The following is a 24,545-nucleotide window of genomic DNA, read 5'->3' on the forward strand; positions in this document are numbered from 1 at the left end:
TTTTTTTTTTTTTTTGGTTTTTCCTTTTTTTTTTTTTTTTTTTTTTTTTGAAAAATATCAAGAGCCATGGTGGAAGGTCTTGTTCTGGCAAGAGAACAACCCTGAACATACAAACAGAAATACAATGGCCCAGTCAAAGTTCAGACAAAAAATTAATTTAGACTCTATCATAAGACCTGAAAACTCATGTTCACAAATGCTTTCCATCCGATCTGAAAACATGAACGGAAGAGTTCAGTCTGCATGTGGGAAATGGAATAATTAAAAAAAAATTATTAGAAAAAAAATGTAATCCCTTTTTTTTAATCTATAAAAATTGCAGTAAAATACTTTGTCATAACGCTACAAAATGTGGAACTACTTTGGCAGCACAAATATTGTAACTTCTGGATTTGTAAACAAAATTCATCCAGTCGCTGCATATTTAGCTGCTTCATACCTGCAATTTACCCTCAACCTGTCGGCTGTTTTATCCCCAAGGGTGGACATCTCAGATACTCTAATGTATGTGTATGAAATGCTGGGAGCGGAGCTGCTTAGTAACCTCTATGACAGGCTGGGCAGGCTGCTCATGGACCCCCAACAGTCAGCGGTGTGGCAGGTAATGACATCAACAAACTTAAGTATTTAAGAATTGAAAGGGGCAGTGTTATGCAAAATCGACTTTTTTGAGCTTTACATCATGTTATATTATTTCCTCATCAAAAACATACCTGGAGTGTTGTTTTGATTCCTTCATGAATGTTTGAGAGATACTTTAATCTCCCATGGCAACCATTCAGTTGTACAAAACACCTAGGTGGACCTAGCTCCGCCTTCGAGGATGAAGCTCCTCCTCTGAGCTGCAGTTTCCAAGTTTCTGTGCTTCAGCCTCACAGATGCTCAAATCTACCTAATCGTATAAATGAAGTTGATTGATTGATTTGAGAGCAGCCCTCCCCTGGTGATTCTCCCACCCAGCTCCTTCAGACTAGCCAGAAGAAATTAACAAACACCTTGTGAAACTCTGTATCTGCTGAGCTCATTATGTGAGCTACTTTTCAGTGCAACATTGATAAAAACGTTGGTAAAAACGTTGTTAAAGGGTTAATAGAGGAGCCATGTTGCGATGACTTCCTGAAGGTGGAGTTTCAGAAAGGAGTTTTTAAAGAGACAGAGGCCCAACTTCAAGGCGTTAAATTACCAAGTAAAACTTCTTTTAAGCTGTATTTGATATATGTTGCATTGGAAGATATACAAAATGGCACTACTGTCCCACTAATAGAAAAATGCCAGTGCTTGTGAACTGCAGGTGAATTGAAGTGAAATGAACAGGTGCATCTCAGTAAATTAGAATACATTTATTTGGATTACTCAGAAAATCTGAATAGTACATAAGACTAATAAAGACATTTTTGCTACTGAGAAGTGTGTTCATGTACTTTATGACATGTCCACCCAATAGTTGGTCTGACCATATGGTTAGAAAACTGGACAGAGAGATGCTGGAGTAGGGGATATGATCTTTGCCTGATAATGGATGGAGGATATGGTTTTAACTTCCTCTTCCTCTCTCGGCTCGTTGATCCTTTTCAATTCAGTTGGTCTAATTTCAACTTTGATTTGGCGTTTTCTTTTTTTTTCAGATTTCTCTGAGAAATCATTTTTTGTTTTGTTTAGCTGCAAGTTATAATCATAAGACTTTCACTGAAATGGTGAACTTTTTAGTGATATCATTTACTGAGCTGCACTTGTATCACAAGCTGTAGGTTTTCAGTTTGGTTTCATATTAATTTGGTAACATTAATATAATTCTGAATTAATTTATAATTCTGAATTAATTATGAGGGGAATTATATATTGTTTGCAACTTATTTAACTTGATGCATACATTTATATTTTTACTAGTTCAAAATGAATAAAGATTTTATTTGATTTAAAACAGACATGAACATTAATTTTGTAATTACTGAGAAAGGGCACGGTTTATTCATGGTTTTTTCTCCTTCCTGCACTTTTGTGTAGTAAGTGTTGGAGTACGCGTTTGTGAATTAATGATGAAATTAGTTAAATCCAGTGAATAAACTGGCTGATTGAAACCTGCTGTTTTTGCTCTCCTAAGGACATCGAAGCGCTGCTGTTCGGCTTCCAGTCTATAGCCGAGACCATCGACGTGAACTACTCTGATGTTATTCCTGGTCTCATCGGTCTGATCCCTAGAATCAACATCAGCAACGTGATGCTGGCCGACACCGTCATGTACACCATAGGTATAAACCCTGACTTGGTTTATCTGAAGTAAAAGGCTCTAATCAGTCACTTAAAACAGATAATGTTTTTCAATCTAACTTTTAAATTAGAGATGCATCGATCCAATACTAATACTTGTATCAGTTCCAATATTGATAAAAAGTAGGTGTATGTGTGACAATCCATAAGGGTAAATCTATCCAATCTAATTCTACACTTTGTGCTCTGAGCGACATTATTATTTCTTTTATGTTATATTTAGAATTTCTAATCCACTTTCTGAACCATTTGAAAGGTTTGCTGCCGTTTATTTTAACATGTTCGATCAAGTTGAACATGCTTTTGTCAGTGTCAGTTTCTTTAGTGTATATTTTACATTGGCTACCATAATTGACTCCTAAAAGCCTGTGTTTAAAGAAAAAAGAAAATAAATATTTGAAGTAAATTCAGCCCTGTTTTTCTGCATCGGATCGGTATCAGCCGATGCTAAACCTCAGATATCGGTACTGGTATTGCAAGCAGAAAAACGTGGATCGCTGCATCCCCAGTTTAAATTCTATAAATAATCTTGAAAGTGATCAGAAATTGGTTCAAACCATCTTCGTGAAACCGGAGTCCGCTTCAGGCTGCTGTAGTGACAAGGCAAAAATGTCGAGCAGGGTCACTGGCTGAGTGGCTGGCGGACCACCCGGTGATGCTGGGTGGCATATTACCCATGGTGCTGCGAGGCCTTGTGAAGGCGGAACTGTCCGTCTCCAGCATCTCCACACTCAAGCGGATCTGCAGGGAGTGCCGGCAGGACCTGGCGCCGTACGCTCAGGACATCCTCACCGTGTCTCAGGTCTGACACGCAACCCGTCACGCCTCCACGTCGTCACAACTTTGATTACTTTGTTTCTTTTCTGCTCTTTTCCATAAGGACGTGCTGGTGAAAGAAATCCATGAGGTGAGTAAGCAGCCTGGACACCTTATTAGCTCTGTTTTTAATTTTAAAACAACCAGCTGCATTGGTGTGTGTGTGTGCAGAGCAGCCAGTGCATGTGGCTGATGCAGGCCCTGGGTTTCCTGCTGTCAGCCCTGCCAGCAGAGGAAATTTTAGGCAGACTGCACTCACTCATCAGCCCTCACATTCAGCAGCTGGACTCACTGGTTCGGCTGGAGGTAAGCCTGAAGCACAAAGGAGTTTACAAAAAGGACTAAATAACCGTTGGAGTCTGGCCTGTGCAAACATAAAAGCCTAGACCAAGACCACATGTATCTGGATATGTGGGAAAACAAATACATTTTTATGCGTTTTGGCCTTTCATGCACACAAAAACTCAGTTTTGTAAAACTAAAAACGACTATTTATGTATAAAAAGTCCAACCAAAGTGGAGATTTGAGAAAACTCAATATTTGTGTTTGCATGTGTACTAGGGGTGAGCAATATGGACTCAAAGTTTTATCATGATATATTATGATAAAGATTTCTTACAACTTTTTTTAAATTAATTGTATAGCTGCCACAGTCCCACAAACAAATTCTGCTCTTAAAAAAAACATACTTATTTACAACATGTTTCTTTACCAGTCAGATTAAAAAAAAACAAACATAAAAAATAGTGTGATTTGTATCACGAAACAGCACACGGTAATGTCCTTTATGTCATTTAGTCATATATTTTGGTATTTATTTATATTTTTCCTTGAACAAACAGTGGAGAAAATACTAAATAAAAGAAGACAGTCCTGACAATACCGACACAATTTATCATGACAATGATGAATGATAATTCTTGTAAGAAATTTATTACGATAAATTATAAGCGATACGGTAAATGCCCACTAGTGCGTACATGGGTTTGTGTGAGTTTATGTGGATGAAACCTTTTCTGAAACAGATCCTGTGTGCATACATTAAATAGACCCGTCTACGTGTATACACATAGCCTCCACTAATCAAAAGTAGGAAGCATAATTTCTTCTCTTAAAGGTTTGTCTGAACTCAACATTATTATAATGGCGTAGAAGAGATGAAATTTCCTTTAAACAAATCAGTTGACCCTTCAAATGAAGCTAGTGATCAGTTCTGCAGCTAGAATTAGGTTTGGAGGCTTAAAGTGTCACTAAATGACCTAAAAATTGACAGTAAGACCAAGAAACATCTGTAACTGTCGAAATCAATTTCTATCTCAACAGCCTGACCCTGCCACTAAGCAAGGCATCATGTCCATCCTGGGTTTGCTGTCCAGCCTGTTTACCACCCTGGATGTCAACAGGCATGCGGATGGCTTAGACGAAGAAGACGCCAGCCCCAGACTCACAGCTGCACAGAGCATCCAAAACCCAGTTAGTTTACCAAAAATAAATCCATAAACATGGCGCAATAATGAAGTGAAAGGTTATGTTTTTGATTATTTTTACCTTATTTTGCTACACGTTTAGGTTGTGGTTGTGCTGCAGCAAGTGTTCCCTTTAATCCAGACCATCATTAGCAAATGGCTTCACGACTCGGAAGTAGTTGAGGTATTTTCTTCGTTTTTCTTTTTTTTTCTAGCTTACTCATCGCTTCATCTGACTGATATATACATATTTCATCAGCCCTTACATGCTTAATGACCCTCCCATCCTAGGGAGTGTGCGGGGTCTTTGATAAATCAGTCCGGACCCTGCTGCACGACTTTGGCCCCATGGTGGCTCAGCTGAGTGAGATGCTGGGACAGATCTACAGCACTTACCCACAAGCCCCTGCCCTGGACCTGACTCGTCAGGCACGGATCCACAGATCTGAGCTGGGATCAAATAATATTTCATAAAAAATAAAAAAAAACATTGCTCGGTGTGGAAAAGCCAGGATTAATTTCACGTTCTCTTTAGATGGTGCACATCTTTGCTGGAGAGGAGCAGCACATGTCGGACGTCAGGAGTCTTGTGGAAGTGCTGACCTCAACCACACTGTCTGTATTCCAGCAAGGTAACGAAGGCTACACTGTTGCATATATTTGAGTCATGGTTTATTTTGCTTCCAAAACGTTAATATCTCATACACGTGTGGGCTGGGGCCAACTTCACTCAGGTGATGAATAGGAGAGTAAAAACTTTAGGAGGATTAAAAAAACAACCAAAAAAAACAACTATTTCACTCTACTTAAAAGAACCATATTTCAAGTATGTTTATCATATTAATTCCTTAAAATATATATATTTTTTTACACACAATACTGGCTCATTCACTGATTTAGGTGATTCAACATCACCGGGTACGTGAAAAGCTTCCATTCAAAACAAATCTGATAAAGTTTGGATCTTTGGAAGCAAGTTGAAGCAATTTTGAGCGACTCAACACTGGGTGATGGTACTTTGTGTTCTCCGTGTGACTCGGCAGGTCCAAGGGATCATCCTGACATCGCAGAGTCGTTCATGAACCTCCACGCTCAGGTTGGTGTAACGCGCATTCAAACGCAGCCAGTAACTGAAAACATCACAGCTGCTGAACTCTTTGTCTGTCGAACATTTAGGTCCTGAAAAGGAGTCCAGATTTGTACCCGTCGACCCAACTGGATGTCAAAGCTCTGTTTTACTCAGGTGAGCTTCAGCGCAGGATAGCGTTCTTTACAAAACTACAAAATGCAGGGCTTCAAAAATATCCTCTCCCGTTTTTGTGCAGGGATTCTGTCCATCAAGTTCCCAGAGACGCCCACTGTTAAAGCAGCCTGCCTATTCTTTGTAAGCAGCAAACAGGACGGGGGAGGGAGGTGTGACGTTTCAGATCGGGAAAAACTTTTCCTTAAATCATATGACTGATTTTCATTTTCTGTCATTTTACCAACAGACGGACTTTCTGAGTCGCTGCAAGGACATGCCAGCTCTGAACGACGTGCTGCAGACGGATGGAAAGATCCTGACAGAGACGGTGCTGCAGGTAGACCAACTTGTCGTCGGTGTTATTCTGAGGAGCGTCGCCGCCCTCATGCGTCTACTTTGCTCCTCTCCCAGGCAGTCGGAGGCGGTTCTTCACGCAGCCTGGCAGAGAACTTCTCCGAGGTTCTGCTCAGTCTGAACAGACACAGTCCGGCTCTGCTGTCTCAGTGGCTCACAGAAACCCTGCAGACCCCCGGGTTCCCATCGGCCCATGTGACGACGGAGCAGAAGCACACCTTCTCTCAGCAGATCCTGAGGTACGCCAACATTTGCTGAGATCCAGGTATTACATTTTGGGACAGTATCATGTGTTTTCCAGCCACATAGTGTTATTTTATAGCACAATCAAGTAACTAGGTTAAATTCAGTTATTAAAAGAAGTGCTATGTATCAAATATGACTTCAAAGAAATTTGACTTTGTTATTTAACGCCTTGAAATTTGGCCTCTGTCTCTTTAAAAACTCCTGCTCTTTCTGAAACTCTCCGCCTTCAGGAATTCATCACAACATGGCTCCTCTATTAACCCTTTAATATCGTTTATTGTTTTTACCAGCATTATAATCTACTCTGGGTGTTTGCTAATTGCAGCTGGCTAGTCTGAAGGAGCTGAGTGAGGGCGTTGTGGGTCAGGGCTGCTCTGTGAAGAAGGCAGGGCTAGAGCCATACAGGCGTTCTGCACAGCTGAATGGTTGCCATGGGAGATTAAAGGATATCTCAAACATAAAATTTCAACAAAAAAAAAAAAAAAAGTACTTATAATTATACAGTGATAAATCTTCATAGACTAATAATTATCTTAATAGTAATAATTTAGTTCAGCTAGTTTATCAATTTCTGATTGTGTCTAAAACAAATGGAACCGTGTCACATCCTATTTATACACCAGGGAAACAAATAGTCGTAAAATACTAGTTAAAAGCTTCCTAACTAGTCATTCACTTGGGAATTATTAGTTAAGAACTAACTACTATAGTAATTTATGGCTAATTCATAGCCATGAACTGCTAGTTAAAAGCTTTTTAGACACCTGAAAAAAGATTTAAAATGCTTCAATTACTTTTATTTTTTAAAACGATTGTTATATGTACATTTTTCTTTTTTGTACTTAATTAACTAGCTTATGCAAATTAAAGATTTTTTTTTTCTCAAAACAGTCAGAACTCGATTATGCTACTGTAATAAAAGACATTTAAAAATTTACATATTTTTATTTGCGGGAACCTAGAAAATTCTTTGACCAGTTTTATGGAGCCTAGCATCTCACTGCGTTTTGAGATCTTTAAAATAAAAGCCTCTACTGTCAAACTAATAAAAACTAAAATCTTTTATCTATGATTTTTGTTTTACTCAATCAGCAAATAAACTCAGGAATCACTTGATGACCTCAGCTTGTGCTTTAACAGCTTTCCCTACCATGTCCTTCCTTCCAGGGAACAAACAAACAAGCGTCGCGTTAAGGAGACGGTGAAGGAGTTCTCTCTGCTCTGCAGGGGGCTGCAGGGGGCCGGCTTCTCTGAATGCTAGCCGTCGGCAGAACAACCCGGAACAGGACGATCCACTCAGGACGAGACACTGGAAAACAGAAAAAACACTTGGACACGACAACACAGACGCATTCGGAGGACGGTTAAGCACATCTGAGTCACTGTGGGACATGTTTTTAATAAAATAGTTGTCAGAAAGTGTCACAGTGCCATGAATGTACATTTACTGGAAAAAAAAAAAAAAAAAAAAAAAAACAACACTGATTAAACCAATCTGTTGTCACAGGTGAATGAGTGTTTACTGATTGGTTCCTCTTTCCCGTCGCATGCCGCTGCTTTATCTCAGCCCAGCCCTCCCCCCCTCTTTTCTCCTCCAAGTTTTTTCTTTTCATTTTTTTTTTTTTAAAAAGCTTCCATCATTACATCATATAACTTAGAACTCTCATATCTGCTAATAGATAAGAAAACAACTTGATCACATCCACGACAGTAAGGAGAACAAGAGCGACTTTTTAAGAAGAGCGCGCATAGCGACTTTCTGTTTTTAATCTGCTGCACGTCGCTCCAGTCGTCGTGGGGGGGGTGGAGAAAAATGTTTGAACTAGGACAGTCTCTGTGGAGGTGGGTGCTCACTGCAGAGGGTCTATGAGTCTGTGAATTTCATCCACTCAGGATCCTCCTGCAGCCTCCCTGACCAATGGCTGCCCACTATCGTATCCTCGTGAAAAGGTTCAGCACCGACTTTGATTCCTGTTTGGAAAGAGAAAGAAAATGGTGATGATTTTATTTGGAGATTTTTAAGATGGAGTGTAGCGACAGCATTTTTCTTTTAGTTTCAAATCTTTACTTCCAGTTTTATTTTGTCTTTCAGTTTCAAAACTTGTTTCAGTTTTAAACTTTCAAAGTTTAAAACTTTTTGTGAAAAAATGTTTTTTTTTAATAGTTTAAAAAAAATTTTTTAACCTTAGTGCATCGTGTTTTACTGAAGACGTTCCAGAAGCGAAGAGTCTCGTCTCCAGCTCCGGTAACGATGGCCTCTCCGTCCGGGGACACGGCCTGGTGAGGACCGTGTTAGAGAACATGAGACCTCGAGCAAAGATGAACCCTGCTGGAAATGGTAACTACAGTGGTGAGCGGCAACCAAACGGTTCAGACATTGCAGTTTATTCCTGTAGTGACATTTATTAATCCATTTACAAACACAGACTGAAGCAGTATGACTCGGTTGCATTAGAATGAATTGCGGTGGTGTACATACTTCTGCCAGTCTGCTTGTGCGCTAATATTGGAGCTGATTTTTTTGTTTAGTGCTTTGGCGTTCTTGCTGACAATGAAAATGTTCAGCACACTCAGCTTCCCCTAAATTAATTTTTCCAGATTAATTCTAAAGCACCAATTTACTTGCCAGTTTTGTAAACTTCCAGTTAAATAAAGTTCTATGTCTGTATTGAAGTTTTTATTAACTTTAAAGAATTCTTCAAGTAGGTAGACGTTTCTATTAATGCTCTTATTTTGAAGTGTGAAGACTGTTTATGCAGCTTCCTGTCCTCATGTTCTCCCTTTTTTCACTTCAATAACTTTTCATAGAAACATACAGGAACAGGATAAAACACAGACAGCAGAACAAGTTAGAAACATAAATACAGTATCTATGGGTCTCATAGAGCATGTAAATTATGTCAAAGTGATATTGGTGCTCGAGCGTTGGAGTCTTTCAAGGGCAGATATAATTTTGCGCTTCAGCATTAGCTTCTGTTAAATACTGTGCTTTAGAGTTAGCAAAGCTAACGTGCATCACATGTTCTTTAAGGTTAGCGCAGCTAACTTTTTAGCTAGCCTTAAAAAACTGATGAACTGGATTGATTTGGACAGAATGGCTCAAAAAGTGGATTTCATTTGAATGGGATCTGTACAAGGAAAGCAGCAATCAAAAGAGTGAGATCATGTAATGTTCTCACTGTTTCTGCCAAGTTTGCTTGTGTTATGACCACATAACCAAACCGCGTTTGGTTATGTGGTCAAAGCAGTTCTTAACATACCAGATATAAGACTCTGTAGGAGTGTCCGGTCAGCTTGGCCACCTGCGTTAGAGACGGATACTTCCACACCAGAATCTGGTTCTGAGAGTAGCCGTGAGTGCTTACCTGGACAAAAAAAAGAAAAACAAGTAATACACACACATTTTCATATGACTTAGCTGAAGAAAGTTTAAAAATATTTTAAAAATATATATATTTATTTGTGGAATACGATCAGAAATGAACCATGACATTAGCTTATGAAGGCAACTGGCTGATTTTACACCTGACCAGATGGACTGGTCTGATACAACCATCGAATGCACCATATTTAAGGTTGAGCTAACAACACTCTTCTGTGTGGAAGTTGTTACTGTGTGAAAAAGCCTAAGCTATTCTCAAAATGTTTTTTCTCAAAGTTTCACCTATAACCAGACATTTCTCCCATGTTCTAAGTGAAGTAATCTGCCAGTGGAACTATAACAGAATTACTGACTTAAAACAAGCTGCTACATCTTGTTGAAATCTTACTTGTGGGTTAGTTTTGTCGTATTTTAAGTGCACTAAGATATTTGCAGTAGAAACTAGAAAGAGATGCTTGGTAAGATTTAGCATTTTTGCGGTGTAGCTGAGACCAATGCACCAAACTGAAGACATTTATCATCCAGTCTTTGATAGGAAGTGATAGAGACACGAGAAAAACATACAATCATGAAAATGATCATGCAATGAATAAGATTTATTCCTTATTGTGACACACTTATCTGTAACCCTTGGACGTCTCTGAAAAATTGCTACTTTATTTTAACTATACTTTTAAAAGGCTGTTCAATTTTCAATTTATCCAAAATTCTGGGGGAAAAAAAAGAATTCAACAAGAAGAATGTTCACAGCTTTTGAAGAGAAATCACAGTAAATCAGCCTCGGAATCTCTCTGCGTTAACTGTGGGTGTGGATGATCCTCCTCACCAGTTCGTTGGCGTGTTTGGACCAGGCCAGGTTGCAGACCTGGGAGCCGGTGTCGGTGCTCTGCAGCGCCTGACCCGTCAGGGTGTTCCAGAAGCGCAGGCAGCGGTCGGCGGTGCCGCCGCCCGAGGCCAGCAGCCCGTGCTGGTGAGGGGACCAGGCGATGGCCTTGACGGCCGCCAGGTGGTCACTGTACTGCTGCACGGGGACGAGGCTGGAGCTGTTCCACACCAGCAGCTGGACGGACAAATAAATAAATAACTAAAAAGACAAAGGCTGCACAGTGGCGCAGTTGGTAGAGCTGTTGCCTTGCAGCAAGAAGGTTCTGGGTTCGATTCCCAGCCCCGGTCTTTCTGCATGGAGTTTGCATGTTCTGCGTGGGTTTTCTCCGGGTACTCCGGTTTCCTCCCACAGTCCAAAAACATGTCAGGTTAATTGGCCTCTCCAAATTGCCCCTAGGTGTGTGTATGCATGGTTGTTTGTCTCTGTGTTGCCCTGCAACCTGTCCAGGGTGTACCCTGCCCCTCGCCCGGGACGTTGGCTGGATATGGGCACCAGCACCCCTCCCGACCCCACTAAGGGACAAGGGTGTAAAGAAAATGGATAGGTGGATAATAAGACAAGAGTAAGGAGCTGCTGGACAAAATCTGTGCAGGCCTAGTAGCACATTTATTTACAGCAATTCTATAGGAATGTATAATGTATCAAATTCCATTAGTTTATATTGAAAAAACAAAAAAGTTTGTTTTTAAAAAGAAAGAAAAAACATAAAATTCTGTAACTTAAATTGCCAGCATTAGGTTAGCTTAGCTGCCTGATTTTTTCCTAAATGTTTAGTAAAGATTTTATATCATCTGAAGGCAGTTTTTTTTTTTATTTAATACAAACTTGATATTTTGGTGTTACTCTTATGAATATTATGCAGGTTTATGGTCCCCTTGTGGCCCAAGATAAATAAGCAGCATCCTGGAGTTGCTGACTCTGCTACAGTTTAAAGACTCAACGGTCCACTTTTTTCGCTTCACTTGTCTAAGGTTTAGTATCGGCTGACACCGATCTGATACAGAACAACAATGATGATTTAACTTAAAACGTTTCCGTTTTTAACCACAAATATAAATGTGATGAATTACAAATTTATCTGATAGCTCTGCACCAGAACAGCACATTTAAATACACCAATAGCTTCACAAGCTTGGTCAAACATGTAAAAAATAAACTGCAAATGGTTTCAAATGGTTCAGAAAGTGAAATTAGGAACTCTAAATATAATGTAAAATAAATAATAAGGCATGATGTCACTCAGAGCACAAAGCATAGAATTAGACTGAATAGATCTGTTCTTGTGGCTCGGGCACATTGTCACCAACACCAATCTGGAATTTTTTCAGTATCGGGACCGATACAGATATTCCTATCAGATCGCATCTCTACTAGAGTCTGCTTCAGGTGCCTTACTTTGTTGTCGTTGCCTCCAGAAGCGAGGTGCTGGTGGTCCGGAGACCACTTGAGGCCGCACACCTCTTGCCGGTGACCTTGCAGCCTTCTCTCCGCGGCGGGCGGCGTTCGGACGTCCCGCTGCAGGATCACCCTGTCCCGACTCCCCGACGACAGCTGCTCCCCGTTCCACGCCAGCGCACCTGCAGCGCCAAAGATTCCAAACAAGAAACCTCATCGTTCTGACTGAGTGAGCGTCATTTGGCCCGGCGATGTTCGGTTGGGGCCGGACTGACCTACTCGAGCAGAGTGGCCCTCCAGACACGTCAGCTTCCGGCCTCCGGCTGCGTCCCAGATCTGAACGTAACCCTTGTGGGTTCCTACGGCCACCAGGCTTCCCTGAGCCATGCAGAGGAAAATAAAGAGTCAGTTTTTCTCCTCAGACACATCTAAGAAGCAGATTGATACGCTCAGGATCCTCACCCTCTCATTCCAACACACCGATGTGACAGAGTCCCCATCAACTGAAAGGTCACATAACCTGGTCACCTGTTGGGATCAGAAAGAAGCTTTTAATTATTATTATTATATACAAAACCTGTTTTATATGTCACAGTTGGATTTACATCAAACGCATTTTCATTGTGGATCATTCATGATAAATATCATGAATGTCCTGAAAGAGCCGGTTGTGGCAGAACGAATGGATAAAACGAGCCATTAAAACGATAGTAAACAGCTGCCTCTGCATTCAACAAGGACCTTAAATTAAATACTGAACATCTTTTCATAATCGACTTACAATTAATTTTCAATTAATGGTTTATTTGATTAAGAGTTGTTCTAATCAAATAAATAAAAACATCCACTTAGACCTTCTTTTAAAGCTCTAGTTTGGCTGCAAAACAGCAAAGGTCGTCCTTAAGCAGAGTCAGTTGGTACAGAAATAAAGATGGCAGGGCCATATCAGAACGTGAAAGAGAAATGGTCCACACAAAGTTGAGTTTGGAATGTCAACCAAACTTCATGAGGTTCTGTTTTGAAATATAACAGAACAACCAGCTCCTTAAGTTTCACCTTGTTGCTCATTGAGTTTTTTCTCCCCAAATCTTTTGACTTTTCAAACTCAGAAACTTCCACGTTTTTTTTTTTTCTAGAAAATTTCTGAGATTAATCTTGAGTTTTCTACTAATTTTAGCAGAAATGTACTGCTTTATTTTCCTATCTACAACGGCCTGAATACATCATCACAGGGGACAGAGAATAACAGAAAAATGATGATGGAAAAAAAACAAACCATGATTCCGATAAGCAAGGCTGACTTAGAGCACTGTCGTGAATTAATAATGCACTTTATGGAGCCAGGTTTGAACATTTGCAGAGAGTACTTCCAACTCTGTGTTCATGGGGATTCATTGTTTCACATATTCCTGTCATCTTTTATTTTTCTATTCAGCAACCTAACAGGTTCTTGTTTTGCTAGATTTTATATGCATGTCTAAGGTTAATAATGCGAGAAAACCACAATTTCCTGTTTATTCACTCACATTTTTAAGAAAATGGGCGCTTATCAATTAATCATTAACCGATCGATCAACTTTTTTACTGAGCAGTGTTGCTCCGGTCTGACCTGGCTAGTGCAGGCACTCCACAGGTAGACGCAGGCCCCCAGCCCCACGCTCAGCAGGTTTCCCGCCGACCAGTCCACCAGGTTGAGGTAGAAGTCGTCCTGCAGCTCCGGAGCGTCCAGGACTTTGAACGGGATCTTGGAGATCTTTCGCGCTGGTTTGCGGGGCGAACGGAGGAGCTTGTGACTAGAGAACCGTCAAAGAGAGAAAGAAAGAAAAAACTATCTGAGCTGAACAGAAACTCCAGTAAATGTCCGGTGGGACGTTTGCTACCTCTTGTTGCTGAGTGGAGAAAGTGAGAAGGGGGAGACTTCATTACCGCCATCGCAAGGCACTCTCTTCGTGTGGACAGCGTACTGCAGAGATCACACACACACGAAGACGACAAAGAGTTACACCTTCCAGTCAGATTGAAGCGGCTCCGTCTGGCGAGGATTCGATGGTGATCTGCACCCTGAAAAGGCCGCAGGAATCTGGAGCGAGAACTTCGTGCCGCCGGTCATCAGCGTGAGGCTCCGCCACCGTCTCGATGCCAGCACCCAGCAGCTCGTTCCTCAGCAGGGCGGCGTAGGCCACGGCATCTAAAGGAGGAAAGTCACGGTAAACGGAAAGGAGCGGATCAGGGATCAACAACGACCGCTGGACAAGCGAGGGGGAGGGGCGGAGTTCTGACCTTTGCTGGAGTCGGAGCTGGCGTCTTTCGCTTTGTGGTTCTGGGCGGGAGAGCGGCAGTTCTCCTGCAGAGAAAATCCATGAAGCATCTACAGCCAAATCACGACTGGTCAAAGAGCTCAGTGTTTGTTTGTTTTGTTAAATGAACAGCTTGCACAGTTGACAGGCAACATAAAGCTCTTACGTTGGCATAGTGGAAGTTGATGCTCCAGTTGCTTCCAGCGCGGGTGGGAATGAAACGGTCCCCTGACTTCACACTAAGAGGGCTGCAGGCTGCTCCTAAACTCTAGGAAACCAACAGACAGCCCAGCATGGTTACTGAGGACAGGATACACACCCTCCTGTCAGGACCAAACACCACGGTTTGATAGAAAAACAGACGGAAAGAAGGACGGAAGGATGACTAGGTGGACTTTTTGTCATATCAGCTCACATTTAGATATTTAGGGAACAAAATTCAGACTGAGGTCCCAGTTAAAAAAAAAAGCCTAGTAAACGAATATATAAATCTAGAATGTATAAAAAAAATTAAGTGTTTATCAAAGGGTTACAAAAGAGAAATGATGATAAAACTATCTTTGCTAAATGCTAAATAGACATGTAAATGGATGAATGGATAATAATATGGATTGACAAACAAATAGATGACAATGAGACGGGGAATAATGCTCAGAAAGACAAAGTTTTATGCTGTAATATCTTTTCCTATAAAAAAACAACTCTAATCTTTCTAAGCCTTTTTTCCACCAGACTGTTTAGGAACTCTGGGAGGAGGTTCAGCACAGTGTGAAGTCTGTGTTAATGGCAAACCTAATACCAAACTGTGTGCATTAGTGACCCTGCTGTCCGCTCACCTTGGTCATGCGGCGCTCTGTGGGCAGGTTCTGGTGGTTGATCTGCCTCAGCAACCGTCTTTCGTACTCTTGGTCCATCCGTTCAGTTCTGTGGGTTGGGGGCTCTCCCCGCCCCCTCTACACCTCCGCTCCCTCCCGGTAAGGAAATCCGCAGAGGATCTCCATCTCTGTATAAACCAAAACAACTTCATTCAAATCACGCAGCACCAAGGAGCGATTTAAAGGCACCAGAATGTTTAACGAGCTAGGGCAACACGAACCAAGCGGCCCAGTTAGCCTGCTGTGGTCGTGTTGACACTCTGAGGCGGTGTGGGCTCATGCTGGGTCTGCAATGCTTTAAAACCCCGGTCATCGTTATTTTTATTATTCAGGTGAGAGCAGCAGACATTACCGAAACGTTTCAGGATGTGCTCATAAGGAAAGCCGCACCGTTGTCATGGTATCGTGCTCGCGCACACCAACAACCGCTTCCACCTCTTCAAACTAACCCCAGCCATCTATCCTGCACCTCGATAGGCATGCGTTGTCCCACCGACCTGTCAGGTGTCTCAGGTGACCAGGGCGGCAAACATCTTCGGCTGAAAGGATGAACTCCGCGTTAGGAAGAACTGTAGTCGTGTTCCGTGTAGCAGCAGCGGTACAGCAAGATGCCAACGCGAATCTCCTATGTTGTTTATGTTCGCGACAAAGATGGCGTCCGAGTCAGCTGTGGCAGAAATTTTTTGCTTTGAGCTGACTTCTGCTGCCTGTGCTGAGCTTTGGAGACGGCGCAACAGCGACACCCGCTGGTGACTTAACACATTTTTGAACGAGTTAAGGCCGTGGCTGTCATTGTCTTCGGTTTGCCCACAAGATGTCGCTATTGCAACGCAAAACAACTTAAAAGCTGTTTGGAAGTGCTAAGTAAATTCAAGTAGCAGGCCTTTCATTTCGAGCAGAAGTGGTTATGAATTAAACTAGATTAATACTAGACTGTATTAATAAAGAAATGAAATTCGTGGTATTATGTTTGAATCTAGGCTTGGAAGCTGTTAAAATGTACATTTAGGATTCACTTATATTAATAACTTAAAAAAGTCACCTAATGCAGTGTTTATATTTGTGTAATTCAATCTAAGCCTAAATATTCAAAGAAGTAGACCTATAATAACTGGAGCTACATAGATTGACAATTCAGATAAAATGTATTTTACATATTTGAAATTTATAGAAAAGTGGCAACATAAAGCCAACTTTTAAAGAAAACCATAGGACGTACTGTTTGTTTCCAGTGTCTCTGGTCAGAAAAAAGTGTTTTTGACTTAAATGCAAAAACAGAGAACTGACCGAACACACCATACCCAAGGTGAATCTTGGTGGTGGTAGCATCATGCCATCTCTCAGTATTTCAGCCCTGCCAGAGAGATGTGCAGTAATATTTGCTTTAACTGGGGGTCCATATGCAAATGTACGCCACACTTTTTAAAATTTTACCTGTAAAATATTTCCAGCCATGTATCAATTTTCTGTCACATAAAATCTAAAGTAAATACATAGTGTGGAAATGTTCAAGGTGTATAAATCCTTTTGTAATTCACTCTATCTTTATTAAATATAAAACATCAGATTCTGTCAAAGCCAAGCCTTAACCAGTTGGGTTAAGACTGAGAAAACATTTTTGCAGACCTCCTGAAACCTGCAAAATCCCCCTCACAATAATTTAGGCCCCATGTGCCAAACATCAAAAGCCGGTCTGTGGAGCAGATAGTGTAGAAACCGATAACACATGCTGGCTTAATGGACCCCGTGTGAACATGACTTCAAAGTAAACCCAGATCTTACGTTTTCGCTTCATGATGTCAAAAATTTCAATTCCCCGGCGAGAATCTCCGGAGGCCTCATTTGGCAAATGAAACGGATAAAAATGTTCACTCTTTGAACTTTCTGGTGCAAACTGGGAAGGGGAGAGGGAATAAGACGTAAACAGATACAGTAGAGTTGACCTATTGTTGCTAAGACACTACTGAGACACGGTTGAGTAGAGTCAAGGCATGGCATCTTCGGTGGCGGCCTGAGCCGCACGTAGGCACGGCGGTCACGTTTCCCCTCTGACGGAGCAAAACACTGAGCCAGCAGGAACATGTCCAACCGACCTGGCTTCCCACAAACTGCTCCTAGATGGCTTCTGATTAGCGTCTGACGTTTGAATTCATACTGCTCATGTTGTTTTGCAATGCAAGGCCTGTGTTGTGGACATGCGGTACTTCCCTTTTTTTCTCTCTCCAAACATGAAAACGCATCCACACACCGAGTTACCAAGCAGATGACAAATACAAGAAATCCATTTATCCATTCCCAGGTGCTTATTGGAGAAACACCCCACAGACCTACAGATCCTCCACTGTGCTTAACAGTAATCATGAAGTATATCCTCTGTTTCATAGCCGATCCACCTGGAAGGTTTAGTCAAATCTGAATCTCATCTGACCAGATTATGCAGTTCCAGTTAACCTTCCAGGTAAGGTTGAGCAAAATCCACATTTTATCATCACTTGCAAACATACAATTGGTGTGTCTAATGGCTGTTGTGAGGACTGTTATTAGGACGATCATTAATTGATTGATTACTAAATTAGTTAACAATTATTTCAACTCAGTGGAGACTCTGAGACTTGGTGACCCAAAGACAGAGTTTTCTAGCAGTGAACCCTGCAGACTGTGTTCTCACCTCCCTCATCATCCCGCTGGCTGAGTGTGGTGGCAAGATAAATACGGGTCCTAGAAGTTCCTAGAAACTGATAAATAAGGCATACATTAAAAAAGCTACAGGTACTTTTATTTCAAAGGGCTTGTTATGGGTTCTGGTTGGTCTGGAAACTATTAAAGGTTGGGGTTTTGTTTACACCATACAACTGCAATTAAAGATAAAGTTGTTTTAAGGATTTGCGCAAACGCAATCTGTCAACGCAAAGTTGCCCACAAGTAGGAGAAAAGTAACACATGATTTTCAATTTTTTTTTCACCAAATGTGGTGAAGATTTTCTAGCATCACTTTCAAACGGTGTCTAATGGTCGTTATCAGGGCTGCAACTAATGATTACCGATTATTCTGACAATTAATCGAATGAAATTTTTTTTTGCAGATTTTTAATTTTACATTTACTCAAACTTTTTTCATACAATATTGAAATTGATTCCAAATATCAATAATATTGATGCCAAAATGGTACCAGTATAAGACTTTATTTTTGTTCTGTTGTTTCTCAACTCTACTTCAAAAGGATTTTGCTTTGATGTGCTCTTAAAGGACAATTTTTCACACTTTGTAGTTTTTTTTTTTGTTTGTTTTTCTATTGTTAGTTTGTAATGTCCACATGTAATATGTAAAGTATTTGTAGACGCCTATAAATTTCATCCAAATTCTGTTCTAGGTTGAACAAAATAATCCAAAGGACAAACCCAAAAAACTCCACCTAAATTTAAACGGAAATAAAAAGTGTCGGTATCAGTATCGATATGGGCAATACTGGCGATATATTTACTTAGTATCAGATCAGTACCAAAATATGCAGTATTGAATACCTGCGAGCTGTAGCTTGCAGTCTGCAGGTGTCGATACTTTACCAACTTTTGCTGCAGCTGCAGGTCTTTAAGGCAATAACTCACGTTTTTGCACTTCTTTTGCCTTTTAAGAAAAAAAAAGCTGGAGATGAAGGGCCATCATCTTATGGGAAGGCGTTGTCTTCACCTCCATTCATCTTCCTGTAAATTCAGACCAGGTTTCCTGCTGAAGAAAAACAACTACACAGCATGATGGTGCCACCACCATGCCTCAGCATGGGATGGTGTGTTCAGGTTGATGTACAGTGTCAGTTTTTTTTCTAATGTCCACTGCTTCCTGTACTGTTTTATATTTCGAATCAGTTGGAAAATGTGTAATTGAATTGAAATATTTTTTTTAAAATGCCTTGAGATGTCATTTGTCGTGAATTGGCGCTGTATAAACAAACCAAACTGAATGGCATTTGTGTTTGCGTTCATTTTTATGATTTAAATGCTGTGTTTGTAATTTTGCTTGCTTCCTAAAAAGGGGATAAAATCTGAACTATATTTGCAAAAATGTGAAACATTTTGTTGTTGTTATTGCACTGCTATTGCTGAAATGTGCTATACAAATAAACGTGATTGATTGATTATGTTGGTCTTTTACATGAATTCCCATTAAATACAATGTTTGTGGTTGTAAACATGAGAAAATGTGGAAACAACCCTTTAGTAAACACACCAGAAGTAGGGTATGTTTGGATTTGGTATTCCCTTGTAAATATGAGTATGTTTCCACCACTGCTGTTTTGTTTTGTTTTTTTCCACACCAAATACAAATTCCTTACTTGAGACGAAGGGGGAACAAACACTATGGAATACTTACAAGAAACCAGTCTGACCGCCATCGCTTTTTTTCCTTTTTAGCTCAACAACAGCCACCCTTATCTGCATCCTGCATCATCTCCACACAGGGCAACGTGCGGCGCGTCCCACGTTACAGAGGCCTGATGTTGACATGGAGAGCAGTGCATGGTGCTGGCGGGGTGGAGAGCGAGGCGGAGGGGGCGCCGGGCGCCATGGGACCTGGGGTCATCAGAATGGAGGGTGGGGGGTATGCTGCAGCCTCGTTGTTCCTGTAATACAGTCCAGCAACAGAGGAAGCTGGGTCAGTGCTTTCTGAATGTGACGCTCTTAGATCCTTACTGGAATTCACAACAGAACAACAATAGCGCGCTGACTCATCTGATCACTTTTATGATGACAAGGGAGAAAAAAAAAAGTTTCAGAATGAGAAGTAATAATAATTTTAAAGGAACGGGCAGAGAAACAGCAGTTTTCTTGGTAATGCCGTGGGTGTCTAGAGAAACCTCAGCATTATTATTCCGCCCCCCAGGTAAACAGATGGCAGAGCTGTACAAGAAAAGGTTAAAACTGCTTCTGTGTACAAGTCTGGGAAAATCCAGCAGGAGGCTTTTTACTGTAAAACAGCCAGCTTATCTCTGAAACATTTTCAGCTGGTTGCATGAAAAGGTCAGCCACACAGAGTGGCTACATACCGTCTTCGGGGCGTCTTTATAACCATATAGGTCATTCTGATTCATCACAGCAGCTTATGTGTGTTTTAAAGAAAAACAAAAGTGAGGATCTCGGGTCAGATCGGTGACCCGATCAGGAGTTTACGCCACGCAGCAGCGAGAGCGTTTTGTTTATCTCACCTCTCTGGATGTGGTGGATTTGATGTATTCACATTGCGTAGGCCCCTCCGCCCCCCGCTCTCAGTTTCTTTTCGCCTCGCCGCAGATTTCGCCACTTCAACGTAACATGAGCATCACCTCCCACACGCTATCTCACGCTCAGACAGCTGCAGAGACGCGCGTGCGTCGCTCCGCGGAGTCGAGCGAGGACAAATATTGAGCGGGGCAAACATCGAGAGAAAGACACGCGGGACAAACGTGGCTCTGATGAGATGTTTTTTTTTTTTTTCTTGCTTTACAACGTCAAATATTTCCAGTCCCAGTAAAACTGATTAGAATGATTTAAAAAAAAGAAAAAAAGATCGGTAATCTCTAAACAGGGTGGTTTGTTGTTTTTAGAACAGGTGTTTGCAACCTTTGTAACCCTAGGAGAAATATTTAACTTCGGTTCTGTTAAATAAGACGTGTTTAGAGCCAAAAATGTTAGAAGATCTTTTTTTTTTTAAAAAAAAAAAAAGGAAAAGAAAAGAAAAAAATATTTTTTTTGTTTGCAAATATCTGCTTATGGAAATGTCTCATTTTAAAAACATTGCTTTATTTCTGTTTCTAAACTTTAAAATAAAATCATAAAACTTTTGCAGAAAATTAGATGGATATGTTCCATTTTGTGTGACATTAAAATAAATGGAAAATAAAAGGACAGTTTCCAACTTAATGACAAAAAATTGATCTAATACATTACTGGTATTTTTAGTGTGATTCTGTGGTAGAATAAAAATGTACTACGTGAAAAAAAATAAAAAATACAGCTTACAGCAGCATTTGTTATTAAATTTGTTAAGAGCCATTGGGAAAGGTCCAAACCAACATGTGTCTTATAACATTCACTCATTGTAGGCAGAAACAGCAAATTCAAAACAGCCTGACTGCATGTTAAAAAGTTCAACCCCTAAGCCTGATAACTAGATGCGCCACTCTTAGAGGCAACAGCTGCCATCAAGCATTTGCATTCTGCCTCTGTGTGGTAGAACGTTTCCCTACACTGTCAAAAATCATCTGGTTTTGGGTCATTGTAGTGCTGCATAAGTATGTTTGGGCTTGAGCTCATGAACTGATGGTAAGGATGGTAATGGTCCAGGAGTCTTTGGTGTTCAAGGCAGAACACCCTGAAACACCAAAGCAATCCACCACCACCATGTTTGACTGTAGATTTTATTTACTTGTTCTGAAATACTGAGTGAGTTTTTCCACAACATCTACCATGAGCCATATTCTTTTAAAAACATTTCAGTTTCATCAATCATCATAACATTTGGCAAAAATTCTTGGGGGATTATCAAGATGTTTTTAGTAAGTATGAAACGGGTCTTTGTGTTCTTTTGGGTCAGCAGTGGGTTTTGAATTGGAACCGTCCCATGAAGGTCATTTTTGCCAAGTTTCTTTCTTATTGGTGAATCATGAAGACTGATTATAACTAAAGGAATGAGGTCTACAGGGGTTCAGATGTTGGTCGGGGAGAGTTGTTGATGCACACTTAAGAGTAATTTTCCGAGGTTGAAACTCTTTCTAGACTGAGATGTGGCCTTAGTTTTGTTTCTCATTTGTTCTTCAAAGTACATCAGGCCATGATGTCTTCCACTTTCAAAGCATTTAGTCTACTTCATTGTGTCATATAGATTCCATTTAAACAATTTCTTAATTCTACAGGTCTACCATTAAGAAGGCCTGCGTATGGGTTAGGTTTTTAAAGGCCAATTGTTAATAATTCATGATTTAGCTTAGGGGTGATTGGTTAAAGTCTGGACTCCAACTTGATTAAAATCTTATGGTTGGACTTTAGAGCTCTGCAGAAACAAAAGTCTACAAGCCTCTATGCAGGGAAGCACTATACAGAGAAGAGGGCCAAGTTTCCTCTTCAAAGATCTCAGAGGCTGATAAGGTTATTCAGAAAAAAGCTCTTCAGTATATTGCTGCTGGTGGGTTTCCTGGACATTTTGTCATGCAGTGAATTTTCTCAATGCCGCGTCTGAGTTGTGGATTAATCCTTGTTAAATAAAGACTCTTTTATGTGTTGTTTTTTTTTTTTTGCTCAAATATTTACTAATTTTAAAGAAAGGATCCAGAAATGATTTTTATTTTTATTTTTAGCTGTTCTGATATACAAAAGTCTTGAAATAAACTTAAAGATCACATAAGTTCAAAAACGGACGTATCCAAATCTTTGTTATATTACTTGGAATGTAACATGTTGGTGGATGTATTTGGACAGGTTTCTTGCTCTATTGTGGATTATGTAACTGCTGTCACATACTTGCTGCTGAGCTACTTGAGTTTTCTTGCATGCAAAGGCAAAGCCACTCTTGGAGGAACAATGGCATATCTATGATGACTGTCTCCATGTTTGATAACTTGATGATTTGTGGCATTTCTTGGGAAGGACACATCCTGTTATTGTCCTGGCCCTGTATTTCAGAATTTCAGAGTGTGTAGTACAGAAGGTGCACACACACGCATACACCCATACACACATTTATCCTTTGTGACACCCCAAAGATTTTCGGGTGATTTATGGGGACTCACCTTTCACTGCTTCACACACACACAGAAACACACACACACACCAGATGAAGCTGGCTCATCGGATCTCTTCCAAATTCATCTGAGCAGAGCTGTCTTATTGAGATCACTTCCTAACCCATCTGTCTCAGCCACTCTGGGCTGATCTGTGCCATCCACACACATACATATACACACATACACACACGTCTGCACCGTTATTCAATTATCCTGGAATGCCCCATATTCCTCTCTCTCTGGCGCCCAAGCTGACTTCACTTCTTACTGTCAACCTGACTAAAAACAAACAGCAGCTGCTCAGGAGAAACTCCAGGAAGATGTTTGTTTTTATAAAGTGGATATGGAGAGCACAGGTTTGTTTTGGTGGAAGTGGTTCTTTTCCTCTCTGCTCTGGTCCCGGGCTCTGGGTCCTCTCAGGGCCTGGCTGGTACGGTGAGCTGGAAACAACTGGCAGTGAGAGCGTCTGGCCCGGCCTGGACCCAGACGCTGCGGATACTTTTGGGGTCGGCGCATGCCACCTTCACCCCACTGACGTCAGTCACTAGCACCACCACAAGGCTTGTGTTAGCTTTTCAAACAAACCTGCTGCTCATTGCTATGGCAGTGTGGACCACCCCCATGGAAAACGGTAAAGTATGTCTACGCTGTTTTTAGGATAAACAGCTGCCTCTGTCTTTGAGAGAGAATGAGGATGGTTCAGGTTTCCTGTTGTCATGCAGACATCTGAAAACAACAAACTGAAGCCCACACCCACACCCACCTGGGGTCAAAATGTTTCCAAGCCAGTCTTTCTCGACACTAGCCCACCACCAGTCAGTGGATGTAAAATAGCAAGTTCCTTGTTTATATTGGAAAGTAGGGGAGTGCAAAAGGATTCCTGAGCATTTCAGAAGAGAAGCAGATGAAGAAGAATAGATATAAACCTTTGGAATTGAACATTAGCCACAAAAATGCCCTCAAAATCTGTAACCTTCCCAAATAAGCCTATGTACATCTCTAAAGGAATCTAGTAGCTCTTTTTTTGTGTATCCTCAGAGATCTCAAGATAAACCAACACTGAGTAATGCATAAAAAGTGGAAATAAAAGGAAAAGTGGTTATCAAAACTTTTTTACAAATTAAAAACTGAACAATATGGTATTTGTATTCAACCTCCTGTACTGTGATACCTCAAATAAGTAAAATTCAGCGTAACAAATTGCCCCCAGTAGTCCCCTACCTGGTAAACAGCATCCATATGAATGTAATTTAATCTAGGTATGAATGGTATCTGTTGTAGGACATCCTCAGAGGTTTGTTAGAGGACATTAGCTACCAAACATAATCATGAAGACCATTAAGCACAGTACAAAGGTCAGAGATGATGTTGCAAAGAAATGGAAGGAGTATGGCAGAACTGCTAACTTACCAAAAACTGATGACCTAGAAACTGGTAGCGCTCAAGTAACTGCATAGAACCATAGCACAAGTGGTGGAATCTGTTAACAAGACAGCTGTTAGTTGTGCAATCAGTAAATCTAGCCTTTATGTCAAGAAAGATTCAAGAAAATCAAGATTACA

General features: G+C 40.8%; 2 protein-coding genes and 1 long non-coding RNA gene across 5 annotated transcripts in view; 2 read left to right on the forward strand and 1 right to left on the reverse strand.

Annotated features, from left to right (window-relative positions):
* The window catches only part of LOC106946526 (importin-13-like), a 16,528-nt gene extending 8,622 nt beyond the window's left edge, over nt 1-7,906 (forward strand). Inside the window, exons 7-21 of one of the 3 annotated variants that reach the window (XM_015030930.1) lie at nt 481-601; nt 2,102-2,249; nt 2,889-3,070; nt 3,149-3,175; nt 3,256-3,390; nt 4,409-4,558; nt 4,655-4,735; nt 4,843-4,980; nt 5,087-5,183; nt 5,595-5,647; nt 5,728-5,794; nt 5,877-5,935; nt 6,042-6,131; nt 6,206-6,346; nt 7,543-7,906. In XM_015030930.1, the coding sequence (XP_014886416.1) occupies nt 481-601; nt 2,102-2,249; nt 2,889-3,070; nt 3,149-3,175; nt 3,256-3,390; nt 4,409-4,558; nt 4,655-4,735; nt 4,843-4,980; nt 5,087-5,183; nt 5,595-5,647; nt 5,728-5,794; nt 5,877-5,935; nt 6,042-6,131; nt 6,206-6,346; nt 7,543-7,599 (1,546 nt within the window). In that variant the 3' untranslated portion in view covers nt 7,600-7,906. Of the gene's footprint in view, nt 1-480; nt 602-2,101; nt 2,250-2,888; nt 3,071-3,148; nt 3,176-3,255; nt 3,391-4,408; nt 4,559-4,654; nt 4,736-4,842; nt 4,981-5,086; nt 5,184-5,594; nt 5,648-5,727; nt 5,795-5,876; nt 5,936-6,041; nt 6,132-6,205; nt 6,414-7,542 lie in introns of all 3 variants that reach the window. The other 2 variants (XM_015030923.1, XM_015030915.1) reach the window with 2 other exon arrangements.
* Nucleotides 7,907-8,006: 100 nt separating this feature from the next.
* fzr1b (fizzy/cell division cycle 20 related 1b) lies at nt 8,007-16,102 on the reverse strand. Its single transcript, XM_015030943.1, has 14 exons — nt 15,727-16,102; nt 15,191-15,357; nt 14,521-14,622; nt 14,338-14,401; nt 14,118-14,245; nt 13,938-14,020; nt 13,667-13,850; nt 12,520-12,585; nt 12,333-12,435; nt 12,058-12,239; nt 10,603-10,836; nt 9,655-9,759; nt 8,579-8,671; nt 8,007-8,365 (listed from the first exon to the last, which is right to left on the reverse strand). Exons 2-14 carry the CDS (start codon nt 15,266-15,268, stop codon nt 8,324-8,326), a joined length of 1,464 nt encoding a protein of 487 aa, XP_014886429.1. The 5' UTR covers nt 15,269-15,357; nt 15,727-16,102; the 3' UTR covers nt 8,007-8,323.
* Nucleotides 15,371-16,190, forward strand: LOC106946578 (uncharacterized). Its single transcript, XR_001424800.1, has 2 exons — nt 15,371-15,561; nt 15,707-16,190. It is a non-coding gene; the product is annotated as an uncharacterized LOC106946578 (long non-coding RNA).
* The last annotated feature ends 8,355 nt before the right edge of the window (nt 16,191-24,545 follow it).

The sequence above is a fragment of the Poecilia latipinna genome, unplaced genomic scaffold (genome assembly GCF_001443285.1).
Source record: "Poecilia latipinna isolate Pla-1442-1.1 unplaced genomic scaffold, P_latipinna-1.0 Scaffold12, whole genome shotgun sequence".
NCBI classification, from domain to species: domain Eukaryota; kingdom Metazoa; phylum Chordata; class Actinopteri; order Cyprinodontiformes; family Poeciliidae; genus Poecilia; species Poecilia latipinna.

Bases quoted from the DNA above. Each gene is read 5' to 3' on its own strand.
- fzr1b (XM_015030943.1), bottom strand. From the start codon at position 15,268: ATGGACCAAGAGTACGAAAGACGGTTGCTGAGGCAGATCAACCACCAG. The intron at 13,851-13,937 runs GTAGCAAACGTC...ACGGTTCTCTAG, and splicing joins TCTCCACTCAGCAACAAGAG to TCACAAGCTCCTCCGTTCGC. The intron at 8,366-8,578 runs GTTAAAAAATTT...CTTTCCAAACAG, and splicing joins GTAAAACACGATGCACTAAG to GAATCAAAGTCGGTGCTGAA.